Source organism: Gossypium hirsutum, chromosome D08, assembly GCF_007990345.1.
Source record: "Gossypium hirsutum isolate 1008001.06 chromosome D08, Gossypium_hirsutum_v2.1, whole genome shotgun sequence".
Taxonomy (NCBI): domain Eukaryota; kingdom Viridiplantae; phylum Streptophyta; class Magnoliopsida; order Malvales; family Malvaceae; genus Gossypium; species Gossypium hirsutum.
The window spans coordinates 7,353,921-7,369,085 of NC_053444.1; the positions used below are offsets into that span (position 1 = coordinate 7,353,921).

Below are 15,165 nucleotides of genomic sequence, written 5' to 3' on the forward strand. Positions count from 1 at the left end.
TATGTTTAAATTTCGATTTACTTAGAGTTTAATCTATTTTTTTATTTTGATATCATAAATTTCATTATTTATTATATATTATTTTTGAACACAAATTTTTATTCTAAATACATAATTTTCATACACATATGCGTGTCATCAAATTTCTAATATTATCAAATAGACTCCTAATGTGCTCATATTATCAATGAAATCTAAATTTCGAACCAAGATTTTTTCTTTGGGAGTACAATGTCACTTGCCATTCCATATTAAACATCTAAATCAACAGCTAAACTAACAAAAAGGATATGATTAATGTAATATTGATACTTTGAGTACTTAATTAAAACAATTTAAAAGTTTAGAATTGATTTAGAATTTAGAGTATTGTTTAAGGATGTTTAAGGGTATTAATAAGTTTTCAGAATGTGCACGTTGTGGCTGCCCCAGCCCTATTAGGGTAACAGGCTGGTCCAGTTGGGCAATTTTGTACCATTATATGAGATTATTCGTTTGCAACACCCTATCCTTAAATTTCTCCTCAAAGTTGTTGCATTCTCGTCCAAGTCCAAGTCCAAGTCCAGTCCGGTACTTTGCTTTGGTTTTATTGTTTGATCTGTTTACGCCACTCTCCGCCTTTTTTTCCTCTCGCTTCCCCATCCGCTGTATGTATATATGGTCAGGCAAAAGAATCTACATTTAAGTGGAATCTTGAATAACTTCGTTGTTGTTGTTTTTTTTTTAACTAGATTTGTTGCGGGTGCTGCTAGTGACGAGAGAGAGAGAGAGAGAGAGAGAGAGAGAGAGAGAGAGAGAGAGAGAGAGAGACCGAGAAAAATGTCGAAGGCTGGTGCATTGGATCTGGCATCCGGTCTCGGCGGCAAGATCGAGAAAACCGAAGTCCTTTCCGCTGTTGAACAGTATTCATTCTCCCCTTTTTTAATTTTTTTCTTACTTTTTTAATTATGTCTTGAGAGTTGAGTATAGATCCCTCCTTTTTCAGTTTTTATGCAATTTTTTTTTATGTATTTGGTAAATGTTCATAATGAGAATAAAAGAGAAAAAAATACTTAAGCTTTTACTTGGAATGTGGAAAGAAATATAGAAAGCATATATATTTTTTAATTGTTGTGTTTGACAGGAAAGAAAAATGATATGAAGAAATAAATTTTTTATAGAGAGAGAAATAAGATAAAAGCAATAATTATTGTGAAAAATGCCTAACGAATGTATATTTTACTTCAATCTTCACTAGAGTATGACCCTTCTTTCTCTCTGGATTAATGTGTCTTTTAGTTAAAGTAACTTAAATTTCTTTCCCACTCTATGGATTAAGCTTTTTGCTTGATTTAATCTTTCTCTAGTTGCTAGCTTATTTTCTGTGTACTTAACCTTTGATTGTTAGCATCTCTCTCTCACTTACAGGTGACGTTAGTTTGCAGTACAATCGCATTTATTACGTCCATAATAAGTTTCATTTTCCATCTCCCAAATTTAAGATTCTTTGATGTTGGCCATAATTAAGTCATTTAATTTATATAACTGCACGGAACATGGACCGGGTCATGACTGGTACCTGTTTTACTTTTTGACTCTTCTGTAACTGGGTAAGGCTGAAACATTTAGAACATGACGGGTTTGGTTGAAAGATACAAGTGACTATAGATTTCTATGGCGATATTATTAAGGAAGTAAACGTATCTGTGTGTCAACATGACATGACTGGCAGCTGACTTATAGGTTTCTTTTATCTTAGTTGTTAGCATCCCTTTGGTCTTCAATGGTGATTGTAATATATATAAAAAATTTAATTTGGCAGGTCTGTTGATTTCAGTTGTTGATTTTTCTCAAAGAAGTTAGAACTTCATTTATTTCCTGGTATGCAAAAAAAGTAGTGGACCCTGCTATTTACTCTCAAAGCAAAAATGTAATCATAAAAAGACCTCCAACTCCAACTGAAGAGCCATGTGGTGAAAGTTATTTAAAGATATCGATAGCATGCCATCAAAATATTTTGTAAATCATTAAAAAAAATAAGACATATGTGCCCATGCAAAATCTGCTACACAGTGACCAAAACCATAGGGTTGTTTGTAGTTACTTAGAACTCATACAGTGTATCCTTACATTATGCATGATCACTTGAAATGCTGTCTTTTACACTTTAGATTTTTGCTAGTGTTTTTGAAATTTATATGAGATTATTTTAATGCTTCAGGTATGAGCGATATCATGTCTTTTATGGAGGCGAAGAGGAAGAGAGAAAAGCCAACTACACTGACATGGTCAGACTAGCTTCTTTTACCAATCTTGCTCTCAGTGATCCTTCCAACCTACTGCTTGGTTTCTTAGTTTTAGCTCATTTTCAACTTTTTCTGTTAGTTATGAATTAGGAGCTTGGATGTTTGCTTTGTTGTTTTGTTTGACTGTATTATTTACACTGGCAGATATAGTTGTTTATTTCATCAAGCCATATGATGATCCGATACCTGCTATTTTGTCTTAAACTAATGAATACTGTATTCTCACTTACAGTTTTATTGGAATGGTAAAGTTAAATTAGGATTTGATTGCATGTGCAAACACTCATTTGATGTTATGAATTCAGGTTAACAAATACTATGATCTTGTTACCAGCTTTTATGAGTTTGGATGGGGTGAATCTTTCCATTTTGCTCCCAGGTATCCATTCATTCACCTCTATCTTGTGTATGCAAGGAAGATGGTACAGTTGCTTTTTCAAGTCACTGTTGATCATTATCATAAAATTTGTTCCTGCAGATGGAAAGGGGAGTCTCTCAAAGAAAGCATAAAGCGGCATGAACATTTTCTTGCTTTACAACTTGGGTTGAAGCCTGGACACAAGGTTTTCCCACTTCATTAGAGCATGGAGCCATTACTTTCTGAGTTTTCTGTTACATATGATTTTTGACTTGAGATTTTACATTTTCTTTTAGGTGTTGGATGTTGGATGTGGAATTGGTGGACCACTTAGAGAAATTGCTCGATTCAGGTAAATAGCAGTTTGTCTTCAAAGCCCTTTAGCTTTATTTCATCTTCCTTTTATGTATTTTTCCTAGTTTATTTGTATCCTTTTTGTAGCTTATATTGCTTAATCGGCTAGTTTTCTTTGTTCTATGTGTATGTGTATGGATGAGCATGGAGAATAGAGTCATCTGATATTAGTTTTTGTTTTTCATTAAACCTGTGTTTTCTCATTATTTCTTAAATTTCTTTTGGCTGAATAAATAATTAAGCTCAAATTAGGGGGAAAATGTTGCAATTATCTTGTAAGGTAAGCTAACTTCTGTTGGTGTTTCATAGCTGTTGAACCATTGCCCTGTTCCATCGGATGGTATTGTAGTTGTACCAATATATTTTTTTGAATAAATCATGACTAGTTTTTTTGTAGTTGATATTCTTATCTAGAGAATACCTTGAAGGACTCTTAAGTCATGTTTTCTGGTGATTGCTGCAGTTCCACATCGGTCACTGGGATAAACAACAATGAATATCAAATAACAAGAGGGAAGGTGAATATCTCTTCATTCTCAATAGAAACGTTTATGGATATGCAGCAGATAGGCTTTTTATTTCTCTGTTCATTTTTCTTTTTAACTCTTGTTTCTGATTGTAAGCTTATTGATCTTTGAAATTATTATTAGCTGCATTGGGTTGATAAAAGAAGGGCAATATTTTAAGAACTTCTCAAGTTCTTTTAATAGTGATGGATCATAGTTATGTTAGTTTCTTTATTTTGTTTTTGTGTTTCATGTTGTGTCTAGGTTTTCGCTTGACTACTGTAAAATTTACTTTTTAATTATTAAAAATTTGAATATTTTAGGAATTAAACCGCATTGCTGGAGTGGAAAAGACTTGCAACTTTGTGAAGGTTGGTAATTTTCTGTGTCAAGTTTTATTATTGTTGCACTCAAGTTTACATTATGTCTGTTATTATTCCCTGTTTTACAATTTTTCATACAACATGCAATAAAGTTTTTTCACGAGGCACAGTAGTGGTATGGCTGACTTTATTTTTTTATTGTCTAATGCAGGCTGACTTCATGAAGATGGCATTTCCTGACAGCACCTTTGACGCAATTTATGCAATTGAAGCTACTTGCCATGCTCCGGATGCGGTATGTCAATTTAAAATTCCCCCATTACACTCAAGATCATTTTCATCTTGGATGGAATGAATTATAAAGTTTCCATTATTTATTGATTTGATTTGGTTTGATTTAATTGTTTTCATATTGTACCACTTTATTGATTTGATTGTTGTCTGTCATGACATAGTATGGCTGCTACAAGGAGATTTACAGAGTACTAAAGCCAGGACAGTATTTTGCTGCATACGAGTGGTGCATGACAGATTCATTTGATCCAAATAACTCAGAACATCAGAAAATTAAGGTGGGCATCTTAAGGGCATTAAAATGCAACCGGTTTGTTATGCATCCATGAGTTTAGCTTAAATGATAGTTTTGTTTCTACAGGCTGAAATTGAGATTGGTGATGGTCTTCCGGATATCAGGTTGACTGGACAGTGCCTGGAAGCTCTAAAACAGGCTGGTTTTGAGGTGAACTCTTACTGTAGTCTCTGCCCTTTGTTCCTTCCTTTTTATCTTTTAATATTGTTAACCATTTTCATATTGTATTCTAGATAATTTGGGAGAAAGATCTTGCTGTTGGCTCCCCACTCCCTTGGTACTTGCCTTTGGATACAAGCCACTTCTCATTGAGTAGCTTCCGTCTAACATCTGTTGGACGCTTCATCACTAGAAATATGGTAAAAGCTACGAAACACTACATTGTTCCACTCTAATGATGCTCATCATGAAGTAACAGTGGACTCAATGTTAAGGTCATAAGCACTTACCAGTACTTTTATCCATTTCTTTGCAGGTAAAGGGTCTAGAATTTGTGGGATTAGCTCCCAAGGGAAGTCAAAGAGTTCAAGATTTTCTAGAGAAAGCTGCAGAAGGGTTGGTTGAAGGTGGCAGGTGAGTTACATTACTGAGTCCTATTTCCCCATGATTACTTCATCTGCATGTAAGTTTGATTTGGAATGATACTCGGATGGTAGAGTTCTTTAATCCTAGAAGCAGGATTAAAAAGCTGCCATGTATTCTTAATCGGTATTTAAAAAATAAAAACTAAATAAACGAGATGGGTGACGGTTTCTTATGGTTCTCTGTCTGGGTCCAATTAATATGCTAACATTATGTTAATTTTTGTTTTGGTTTTCAATTTCAGGAAAGAGATATTTACGCCTATGTATTTCTTTTTGGCCCGAAAGCCACTTTCGGAGAGACAGTGATGCATCGATGTAGGGGGTGAAAACTGGGTGAATCTATCAAATATGAACTTAAGCTGGTTGTTTGGTTCCATCGTCTGTAACAGTTTTAGAGACTTGGTGTTTATTAGCTAGTTGATTTCCGGTATTTTCATTTATAGAAGTTACTGGATTATGTGAAACATATAAATTTATCCTTATTTCATGTTTTTAAGTTGTTGAAATCTCTAGCGGAATGTTCAATATTTTGAATATATTTGTTGGATAATTATTACTTATTTGAATTATTAATATTAACCAAAATACATCTTTGGTCTATAGAATACGGTACACAGACATCATGATTCCAATCTATGGCGGGTATAATATAGAAATATTTTGGGTATATTTGGATTGAAAAAAATTTGTCCTTCTGTTAAAATATAGTGTTGATAATGCAAATATGCTGATTTTTAAAGAAACTATTGTTTTGTTGTTAGTATTAGAAGATGTAGGGGTGTATTGTTTTCCTTTAAGGGTTGGGGGGGGTTGTAATTAATTTTAGAGTAAACATGATAAAAAATCTGTAATGAAGTTAATGGTAAAAAAAAGAATGATTTTTAGTGCTTGAATATAAAGGGTTCAAGGAAGTTCAAAGCCATAACTCTAAATATATACTTTTATCAATGTTAATTTCTGGGTTAATACACTATTTAGAGCATGTACTTGACAATTATACTCAAATTTTAATTTAATTTTATTTTAGTTTTTGAACATGTTTCCTGCAATATGACTTACAATTTTTTATTAAGTTAATCTCCGAACTTATAATTAAAATTTCTTTCTATTTAAATTAATCATTGACATTTTCTTAAAAAAATTTAAATTCTAATATGATATTAAGTTGAAAAACCTTTAAATCCCATTAGCCAAATTCAAACCCAAAATTTGCATTAACCCATTATTTAAAAAAGAAGAAGCTATGTTCTAAAATTTATTATTAGTTATTTTTGGTTAATAAATGTAGTTAGTATTTGTTATGGATTATCTGGGACTTGCCTACTTACACTAATTGAGGTCTTCTTTCAACGTCAAATTGTGTATATATAAAAATATTCCAAAATTTGGGGTTTCGGCTCATCCATGAAACCTCATCTCACTTTTAATGGATCGACTCATTAATTCCTGACTCCTTTTCCCATCCTTCCCTTCCGTTCCGCCTTCTCATTTTCGTAACTTCTTCATTACTATCAGCTTGTATTTCACTCACCAATGCTGCGAAGTCCCCTTAGCGCCGTCAACTTAAGCTGCCCGCTGTCAGTCTCCTCACCGCCCATCACTTGTTCGACAAAAATCCGCCCTCAACAGCTCATTCGCTCATCAAACCGAAGCTCCGTGTACTGCCTGACGGGGTCCCAGAAAGATTCCAAGGACGCATTGTCTCGGATTATAAGAAGAGAGGCTGCTATTGAAGGCATTGGGAGGAAAGCCAAGTCCAAGAAGCAGCGCAAGAGGCTTTGGCCTAAGGCTCTCTTGGAGGCTCTCGATGAAGCCATAAAGGACAACGCTTGGTACTCTGCTCTTGAGGTTTGTCATTTATGGACTGGGTCGTTTCATTCTCTTCTCCTCTCAACTGTTTTGCCTTACTTCTTAAATAATATTTATATAAGATGGGTTACAACATATTTTATTACTCGCTTGTTTCATAGATATTTGCACTTCTACGTAAGCAACAATGGTACGAGCCTAGATGCCAAACATACACAAAATTGATAGTGATGCTGGGTAAATGCAAGCAACCCGAGCAAGCCAGTTTGCTATTCGAAACAATGCTTTCGGAAGGACTTAAACCCGCCATTGATGTCTATACTGCTCTTGTACATGCATATGGTAAAAGTGGCCTCATTGACAAGGCTTTTTCTGCTGTTGAAGATATGAAATCAGTCTTTGACTGCAAACCTGATGTGTATACTTACACCATTCTGATCGACTCTTGTGTGAAACATCGCCGCTTTGATCTCATGAGTAGAATTCTTGCAGAGATGTCTTATCTAGGAATTGGGTTTAGCACTGTTACATACAACAGTATTATTGATGGATATGGTAAGGCTGAATTGTTTGAGGATATGGAGAACTTACTGACAGATATGATTGAAAGTGGTGATTCCCTGCCTGATATTTTCACCTTCAATTCTATTATTGGGGCTTATGGAAACAGTGGGCAGATTGAGAAGATGGAAAAGTGGTATGAAGAATTTCAGCTAATGGGAATAAGACCAGACATTAACACTTTCAACATCCTTATTAAATCTTTTGGGAAAACAGGCATGTATGAGAAGATGGGTTCGGTCATGAAGTTCATGAGCAAAAGATTTTTCTCCCCCACCATTGTTACTTATAATATTGTTATTGAAGTATTAGGAAAGGCCGGAAAGATTGAGAAGATGGAGGAATATTTCAAGGAAATGAAGCATAAAGGAATGAAGCCAAATGCTATTACTTATTGTTCTCTTGTTAGTGCTTACTCTAAGGCTGGTTTAATTAAGAAGGTTGATTCAATTTTGAGGCAGGTGGAGAATTCTGATGTGATACTCGATACCCCTTTTTTTAACTGTGTCATCAGTGCCTATTGTCAGGTTGATGACATAAAAAGGATGGCTGAATTGTTTATGTTGATGAAAGAGAAAAAATGCATGCCGGATAACATCACTTTTGCAACTATGATTCAAGCCTACAATACTCATGGCATGATTGAAGCTGCTCAAGATTTACAAAACAAGTTGATCAACAACACAAGCAAAAGTTTAGGTATGTTTGAGCATTGGCTCAAATGCTCTGTTCTATCTGTGTAATTCTATACTTTTCTAACTTCAAATCAACTTAAGATATTTTCTGTTCTGTTTAATACTTGTCAAGAATTGACCTTAAAGGTCATTGAACTACAAGCTCTTTTCGTAGTATCTATTGTCTATATCCAATAGAAAGAACAGCACTAAGCAAATGGTGACAATTAATATTTGACTCCAGATTTGTGGTTTCTGTTTTTTTGTGATTTAGTAAACAGATTATTAATTGGATCAAGTTGCTCAAATCAAAGCGTTCAATGAGACAAATGTTGTATTTTGCAAGACTACGTTTCTTACATGATTGCTGTTTTCTTGAAATTTTGGCAGTTATGGTGAAGGAGATGAGAAGGAATGAGGTCATGTGATCAGTGAATTAGGATGCAATGATGGAGATGGTAGAGATGAGATTTTAAGTGGAGTATGATCAAAGAAACTGCCTTCGATGATGGTACTCAAATGGAATGCCGATTCAAGTAAAACAATTCCTTTATTTGATTGAGATGTGTCTATTAGATGGATTAACTAAAGAACTATGATTATGAAATGTGCATGTACCAATCAGATAAACATACTTGGAAAAGTCATGTGTAGGACAATAATCATTGAAGAATGTTGATTTGCAACTTGCAGTTGCTGGTAGAAGGTGCGGGGAGCAATGAGAGGAAGATAGTTGTCGAGCTGATGACTTCTGAGGAAGGAGGCTGGTACTACTTTCTAACCATGCCCTTCCTTCCGTTACTTTTGTATATCATTGCATTGCATTTGTATTTTTAAGGCCTTAGGGGGGGAAAGTTCCTAATTAGTGGAATGTAAATCTGTTTGTCATAGTGTAATGCGAAAGAAAGCAAAACCATTTGTTATATATACTAGTATCTAAATATTTTGTGTTGGAACAGGATCAGGTATAGCCGTATAGGTTTGGGCACTTTGTGTTGAATTGGGGCCATTCATGGTTGACAGTTGAGACCTTTCTCTCTCTCTAACTGAACCATCTAAGAAACTTCTAATGGAGCTATCAATCTGAGCAGACACCCTGATGAGCAGAGGCAGAGCCCAATAATATGAAACTTTTTTAACTTTCTGAAGCCGAAGCAGCATTGGGGAGCAAACTGTAACCAATGTCCTCTCTTAACTCGAACTCATCCAATACAACAAGAATAGATATATACATTTACACATTGCAGGTGAAATCTGAGTTGGTAGGGTTTGGGACATCATTGCAAGGCATGTGTAGCTAAGATTACACGCTTTTGTTTGAGGGATATGGAGTTGGAAATGAGTTCTTAGCACTGTCATGTTTCCGGCCACGCATTCTAACTGTAAGCAACGCATGAGGAAGATATCAAGTAATGGCATGAATTTGATCTTTATAGTGAATCTGGCCAAATATAATTTGATTTGTTAATTTCATACTATAATAAATGTCATCAAAGATGTGAGAGATAAGCTTAGGTTGAATTTTCTTTTTTAATTGAATAGCAACTCAAGGAATTAACCGATTGTAATGATGGGTATATTTGGAACAGCCACACAGAAAAAAGTCCAAGTCCTTAAGAAATTTCTAATATCAAGAAAGAAAGGAAATGATCTTCTTAGTTCCTTGTGATTACCAAATTTAATTTTTTTTTAAAAAAGGTCTAATTGGATTTGTTCTAAAAACGAACTGGGAAAATTCTATAGTCATTAAATTCAAAGAAACCCAAATTAGTCAAGGCCAATAAGGCAATAAAAGATAATATATTCCAAAGGTACCAACTCAAGAAAAAACCATAGGCTAAAGCACATGGTTTTGGGTCTCATTTTAAGGGTTAAGTCAAAATATTAAATGTAGCCCACTGAAATACAGGTCAAGCCAATCAGCCATCGTAAACTTCCCTGGCCTGCCTTTTTCATATAAATACTCAAATTGCACTTTCAATCACCAAATTCTGCCTATACAAAACAAATCCACCCTACAGTTTCAAGGTTTATTTTCACTAACCACACGAAAAAAGAAAAAAAGTGTTCATTATGGGGCGTTGGATGAAGCCAGAGGTAAGGGCAAAATGAATTATTTATATTTTATTATTTTATTTTCTTTGGTTAATTGGCTTTTTTTTTTATTAGGTGTACCCTCTAGTAGGAGCCATGGCCTTTGTAACTAGCATGTGCATCTTTCAGCTTACAAGGAACGTTTTCTTAAATCCTGCTGTCAGGTACTTTTTTGTTTTTTAATCATAATTTTTCATACGTAAACAAGTATGTTTAATGTTTATTTTTGGCTCTCAAAATTGTTAATTTTTTGCAGGATCAACAAATCTGATCGTAGCCAAGCAGTGCTAGAAAACTATGAGGAAGGAGAAAAATATGCAGAACATGGGCTTCGTAAATTCCTAAGAACACGTCCCCTGAAGTCATGCCAGCCATTAACCATTTCTTCTCTGAAGATAAATGAGCAGTTCAAATGGATTATACCCTCTCTGGTTTACATGAATTTGTGTATGAATAACAAGATATCAATCTGTATTTTGCATTTTTTGGGGTTTATTTGGATTGAATAAAGAACTAAGGTTTATATTTATATTTGTATATAACAAATTATTTACTACATATGACACATGTAGGTTGCTTCAACTAGGCTGAAATTGCAAGATTCCAAAATATGAGCACAAAATAATTACAATCTTTACTGGGATAATTCGGACGCAACGTAACAATATAATATATGAAAAAGATAATTAAAGTGACGTTTATTAGAAAAATTATAAGAAGAGAGGGGCTACTGTTGAAGGCATTGAGAGCAAAGCAGGCTGTTTTGGTGGCTCTCGATGCTATGTTGATGTCATTTATAGTCTATAAACTTTAAAATCTTCAGATTAATCACCCAATATTTCAATCATTCTACTCACATATATTATCGAATTTTTTTTTAATTAATCTAAACAAAATTTCACAAATTAAAGTAAAAAACCAGATGCTAATAGATTAAAAACTACAATTAATTACTCCTATGACAATATTAGAGATATCCAAACGTTTGTAGTAAATTAAAAAATAGCACCATTAACCACAAGTGTTTATATTTTAAAGTAGATGCCGATAATGCCATGTATAACTCTCATTGATAAGGTTAGAGTAGGGTGATTTTAGGAGATAAAAGCAAAACAAAGCATATATCTAGGGTTACCGAATTATATACAGCAGTTTTTATTAATTTTGACAATGACAATGGTTCGACACTTTGTTGTTATCATTTCCTCTCCTAATTTTATAATAATTTCATGAAAAACAATCAACCAAATTATTTATAGCCGAACAAAAACAACATTTTTGAAATTCAAGATATCAAAATTGAATTACATTCCAAAACTCATATTGCAAAATATCATATATATATATATAATTTGCATGCTTAACCTAATTTGAGAAATCAGGGGACAAAAAATCTAAGCAAGAATGACAAATGTGATAAATTAATTGGGAGACAGAATAAATGTTAAGCTCAAAATGATGAACGGTTTCATTCATATACATCTTGGATCTTAATTCATTTTAGATGATTTCAGTAAATTCCTGAAGTTACCTTTGTGTTGCTATCAAACAGCCTAAACAACATTTACAAGAAATAAAATATCTCCGGTTACAAAATTCGGATTCCAACTTCGTTTAGTCCCTCTTAGTGTAGCAACTTGTTTTGGATCCATCCAACCTTCCACAAAATCTAAGTCAATATCCTTGTCTACAAAAGGCTATTTTAGGCGGGGTGAAATTAGAAAATTAGGATTTTGGGTTAATTTTTAAAAAATTTAAAATGTTTACAAAAGTAAACTAATGTATATGGGTTAAATATAAGACTATTATAAAACTAAACAATAACTAAAAGAAAAAGTTTTCGTGAAGCCTATATATAACAAGTAAAAGAAAATCATTTAAGTGCTTTTTGGTGTCACTAGAATGCAATATGCCAATTTTCAAACACAAGATTCATAATAATCACACTTGCAACAATCATTTTTAAATAAAAATGCTGGGATTTTAATCAATATTCAAGAAGTTCAAGATTATAAATAAAAATTTCATTTTCTTGCAAAAGAGATTTGAAAATAAATAGACAGATTGCTTCTTGTTCAAACAATTCTCTAAACAACTAGTTCAGACACGAGTTTGAACAAGGTAGTGAACAAAAATAAAAACAGTGTAGATAAGGAGAGTAAAAAGAGATAAGCACACAAGGTTTATTTACGCAGTTCGAAAACAATCCTATTTTGTGGAGTCTCGATTAATAAATGGTTTATTCAACAATTAATCTAACAATCTATTGGTTAAAGCCCAATCTACCATTACACAAAGAAGTAATTGTAGCTTCAATAGCTAGTCCTAACTTGTTACACCCACTCACCCAAAACTTCACTTACAATCAGATATAAACCCTCTCAAAGAATGCCTATAATACGAGTGTAAAATACAAGAAACATCATAGCAAAGATCCCAGCAATATCAACATGAAACACTCTCCGAAAAGGTGCATCCATTCACGCGAATAAGTTGCGTATTTATAGGCCAATTGAGGTAGCCTTCTAAATAAGATTTTGTAGAGATAAATACTCTATTTCGGTGCAATATAATCCAAGATAAAATCCTCCAAAATATATTCCAAGACACAACCTTATTATCCAAATAAAATCATTAGTTTAAGCCATAAGATAAGCCTTAATAGATAATACATGTCGATCTCATGCCTTCCTTAACCAGCCAAATTGGATCACCATGGTTTGATATGAAATGAAACTCATGTAAAATCCGTGTTATGCCTCGGAGCTAGGTACAATGATATATCAGGTTAGGAAATATTAGGAAAATTTTAAAATATATAAAATAGGAATTTTGAGTGTCGATTTAGAAAATAGTTAGAGTTGATAAGAAATTAGGAAATGCTTATTAGATGATAAAACTTGATTTAGGACATTGACTAAATTGTAGGAAAATAAAAATTGATGGGACAAAAGTGAGAAAATCAAAATTTTGAAATGATTACGTGGAATTGGTGGAAAAAGGAGGAAGGACTAGGAGTGAAATTTTACTAAAATAAGGTATGATTCACATATGGTATTATGGAAAAAGGTAAAGGACAATATGGTAATTAGTTAAATTAGATAATTATGGAAACATACTGATTAAAGGATGAAATTCTGTTGAAATGGGATTGGTGGATTAATTTGCAAATTAATAAAAATTGATTATTAAATTAAGAGATATTTTAGTGGAATTGTGTAGAAAATTGAATAGAAAAAATGAAAAGTCGTTCATCTTTCCCATTCCCACGCCACCACCATTTTTCTCCATCATTTGGACTTTTGTTTTTATTACATTTAGGTCTTTCCATCATTTTTGAGCCTTTCTAAGCTTATTTCTTCAAGTTTCTTTCATGTTTCCTTAGCAAAATCAATAGAGGAGTTTACTAGCTACCTTAATTTCATGAGAAGAGTCTTTATAAATGTATTGAAGGAGAGAGAAAGTAAGAATAAGGTTGTGATTTCAAGTGACTAAGGTAAGAGATGATGAAATCTTCATGGCATGCATGTTTATTTCAATAAAATAACATAAAAAAGTCATTTAATTGTGGTTTTAACATGAATATGTTATATATTTTGATATGGAATTGAAGAAAAGAGAAGAAGGGTGAGGATCAAATTAAAGAAAAAGGAAAAGAGGTGATCAAGAAGTAAGAAGAAAGGAAACCTTATTATCCAAGCTTTGGTTGTAAGTACTTCTAGAATTTTACCTTGTTTAGTTTTAATTTAGCAAAAAAATGATGCTATTTAGATGTTTTAATTACTAGTATTATATGAATTTATGAAATAATTGTTGATGGAAATCTATGGAAATCTATGGAAATTATGTATATTCTATTTTATGACGTGAAAATGAAGTAATTCATAATATTGGTGAAAAATGGACTAAATTAAAAAGAAAACAAAATATGTCATAATAATTTGAAATGTTAAAAAGAGGAGTTATATGAAAAATATTAAAGTTATGATGTTATGAATATTAATTGTGTGATGAAATCTACAAGTTTGGTATATATATGATCAAGGACTAAATGGTGAAAAGTGACAAATTACAGTGTATCTTTTGAAACATATAAAATGCTGCAATTCGTTGGAAGTAAAGCCCATGTAGACGAGATGTGAACTATTAGGATATATATGACATGCCATTAAGGATATTTAGTGCACCCTCTGTTCTATTAGCACTTCAGTGCCCTCCGTTCTGAAATTGCACTTTGGTGCATCTCTATTCTGTTAATGCACTTTGGTGCGACTTTGTATTTGTTTCCATATATCCTAAATGTTCTATTTAGTCTACAATGGACTACTAAACAAAATCTGGTATAAACAAACAAAAATGTAACATGGTAAGTTATGGCAAATGTTTGAAAGGAAAAAAATTGAATTAATGATAGAGATGAACAAAACTTAATATATATAATGTAGCGTATAGTAGTTTATATAACTAATATTTTTTTTAAAAATTCTTGATGTACTTACTAAGCCTTCATCATCTTAATGCATTTATTTTTAACGTGTAGGTTGAAAATAGGTTTGGAAAGCTAGAACTGAGGTCATGGTCGGCTCATCTTATCACATCGCCAAGCTTAGAGAAGAGTATGAAACTAAATTTTGGTTTAGTTTGACATGTACATAGGCTAAATAGTGTGTGAATGGGTATGAAAGACAAAAATGTAAATTTGAAAACTTTATAAATTCTGAGAACTTAAATAGAAACTCAATATGCTTGTGGTGTATAATAATAAGTGAATGGTATGAATGATTTATATGCTTAAATTGTAAATAGGTTTTGTAACACCCCATGTCCGACCCGTTCGTCGGATCTGGGTATGGAGCGTCACGAGTGGAACCATTGAAAACACTAAACCTTTTCTTTAAACCAATATTTTGCTTAGGTGGGTACCCATTTACCAGAGGGGTATTCAACTGACTTGAAAATATAAATGATTGAAATCAAAATGTAACATGGTACCATGCCACTTTAAAGGTTTAAAGTTACGAGTATATA

The 15,165-nt window shown here is 33.0% G+C and overlaps 2 protein-coding genes and 1 pseudogene across 7 annotated transcripts; all 3 read left to right on the plus strand.

Moving 5' to 3' along the window:
* Positions 1 to 444: 444 nt before the first annotated feature.
* Positions 445 to 5,505, plus strand: LOC107915814 (cycloartenol-C-24-methyltransferase). Of its 2 annotated transcripts, none has more exons than XM_016845014.2 (14): positions 445 to 570; positions 732 to 902; positions 2,201 to 2,267; positions 2,591 to 2,664; positions 2,764 to 2,848; positions 2,940 to 2,995; positions 3,461 to 3,515; positions 3,827 to 3,874; positions 4,038 to 4,121; positions 4,282 to 4,398; positions 4,482 to 4,565; positions 4,649 to 4,774; positions 4,891 to 4,988; positions 5,242 to 5,505. In XM_016845014.2, the coding sequence occupies exons 1-14, from the start codon at positions 482 to 484 to the stop codon at positions 5,303 to 5,305; spliced, it is 1,218 nt and encodes a 405-aa protein (XP_016700503.2). In that variant the 5' UTR covers positions 445 to 481; the 3' UTR covers positions 5,306 to 5,505. The 2 variants fall into 2 exon arrangements, with proteins under 2 accessions (XP_016700503.2, XP_016700511.2); XM_016845022.2 differs by having other exon boundaries at positions 499 to 647.
* Positions 5,506 to 6,309: 804 nt separating this feature from the next.
* Positions 6,310 to 9,478, plus strand: LOC107915832 (pentatricopeptide repeat-containing protein At3g53170). Of its 5 annotated transcripts, none has more exons than XR_005917426.1 (5): positions 6,310 to 6,847; positions 6,970 to 8,068; positions 8,434 to 8,579; positions 8,737 to 8,810; positions 9,003 to 9,478. XR_005917426.1 is itself a non-coding variant. In XM_041099723.1 (3 exons), exons 1-3 carry the CDS (start codon positions 6,533 to 6,535, stop codon positions 8,469 to 8,471), a joined length of 1,452 nt encoding a protein of 483 aa, XP_040955657.1. In that variant the 5' UTR covers positions 6,310 to 6,532; the 3' UTR covers positions 8,472 to 8,999. The 5 variants fall into 5 exon arrangements, 1 of the variants encoding a protein (XP_040955657.1); XR_005917427.1 differs by having other exon boundaries at positions 8,434 to 8,554; positions 8,669 to 8,810; XR_005917425.1 differs by having other exon boundaries at positions 8,434 to 8,554.
* Positions 9,479 to 9,698: 220 nt separating this feature from the next.
* Positions 9,699 to 10,622, plus strand: LOC107915851 (uncharacterized; annotated as a pseudogene).
* The last annotated feature ends 4,543 nt before the right edge of the window (positions 10,623 to 15,165 follow it).

What these genes read in the sequence shown, in the direction of transcription:
- LOC107915814 (XM_016845014.2), top strand. Translation starts at nt 482, where the DNA reads ATGAGATTATTCGTTTGCAACACCCTATCCTTAAATTTCTCCTCAAAG. An exon ending in AAGCCAACTACACTGACATG is followed by an intron (nt 2,268 to 2,590) that starts GTCAGACTAGCT and finishes TTATGAATTCAG; the next exon opens with GTTAACAAATACTATGATCT. An exon ending in AGAGAAATTGCTCGATTCAG is followed by an intron (nt 2,996 to 3,460) that starts GTAAATAGCAGT and finishes TGATTGCTGCAG; the next exon opens with TTCCACATCGGTCACTGGGA.
- LOC107915832 (XM_041099723.1), top strand. Translation starts at nt 6,533, where the DNA reads ATGCTGCGAAGTCCCCTTAGCGCCGTCAACTTAAGCTGCCCGCTGTCA. An exon ending in CTTGGTACTCTGCTCTTGAG is followed by an intron (nt 6,848 to 6,969) that starts GTTTGTCATTTA and finishes CTTGTTTCATAG; the next exon opens with ATATTTGCACTTCTACGTAA. An exon ending in CAACACAAGCAAAAGTTTAG is followed by an intron (nt 8,069 to 8,433) that starts GTATGTTTGAGC and finishes AAATTTTGGCAG; the next exon opens with TTATGGTGAAGGAGATGAGA.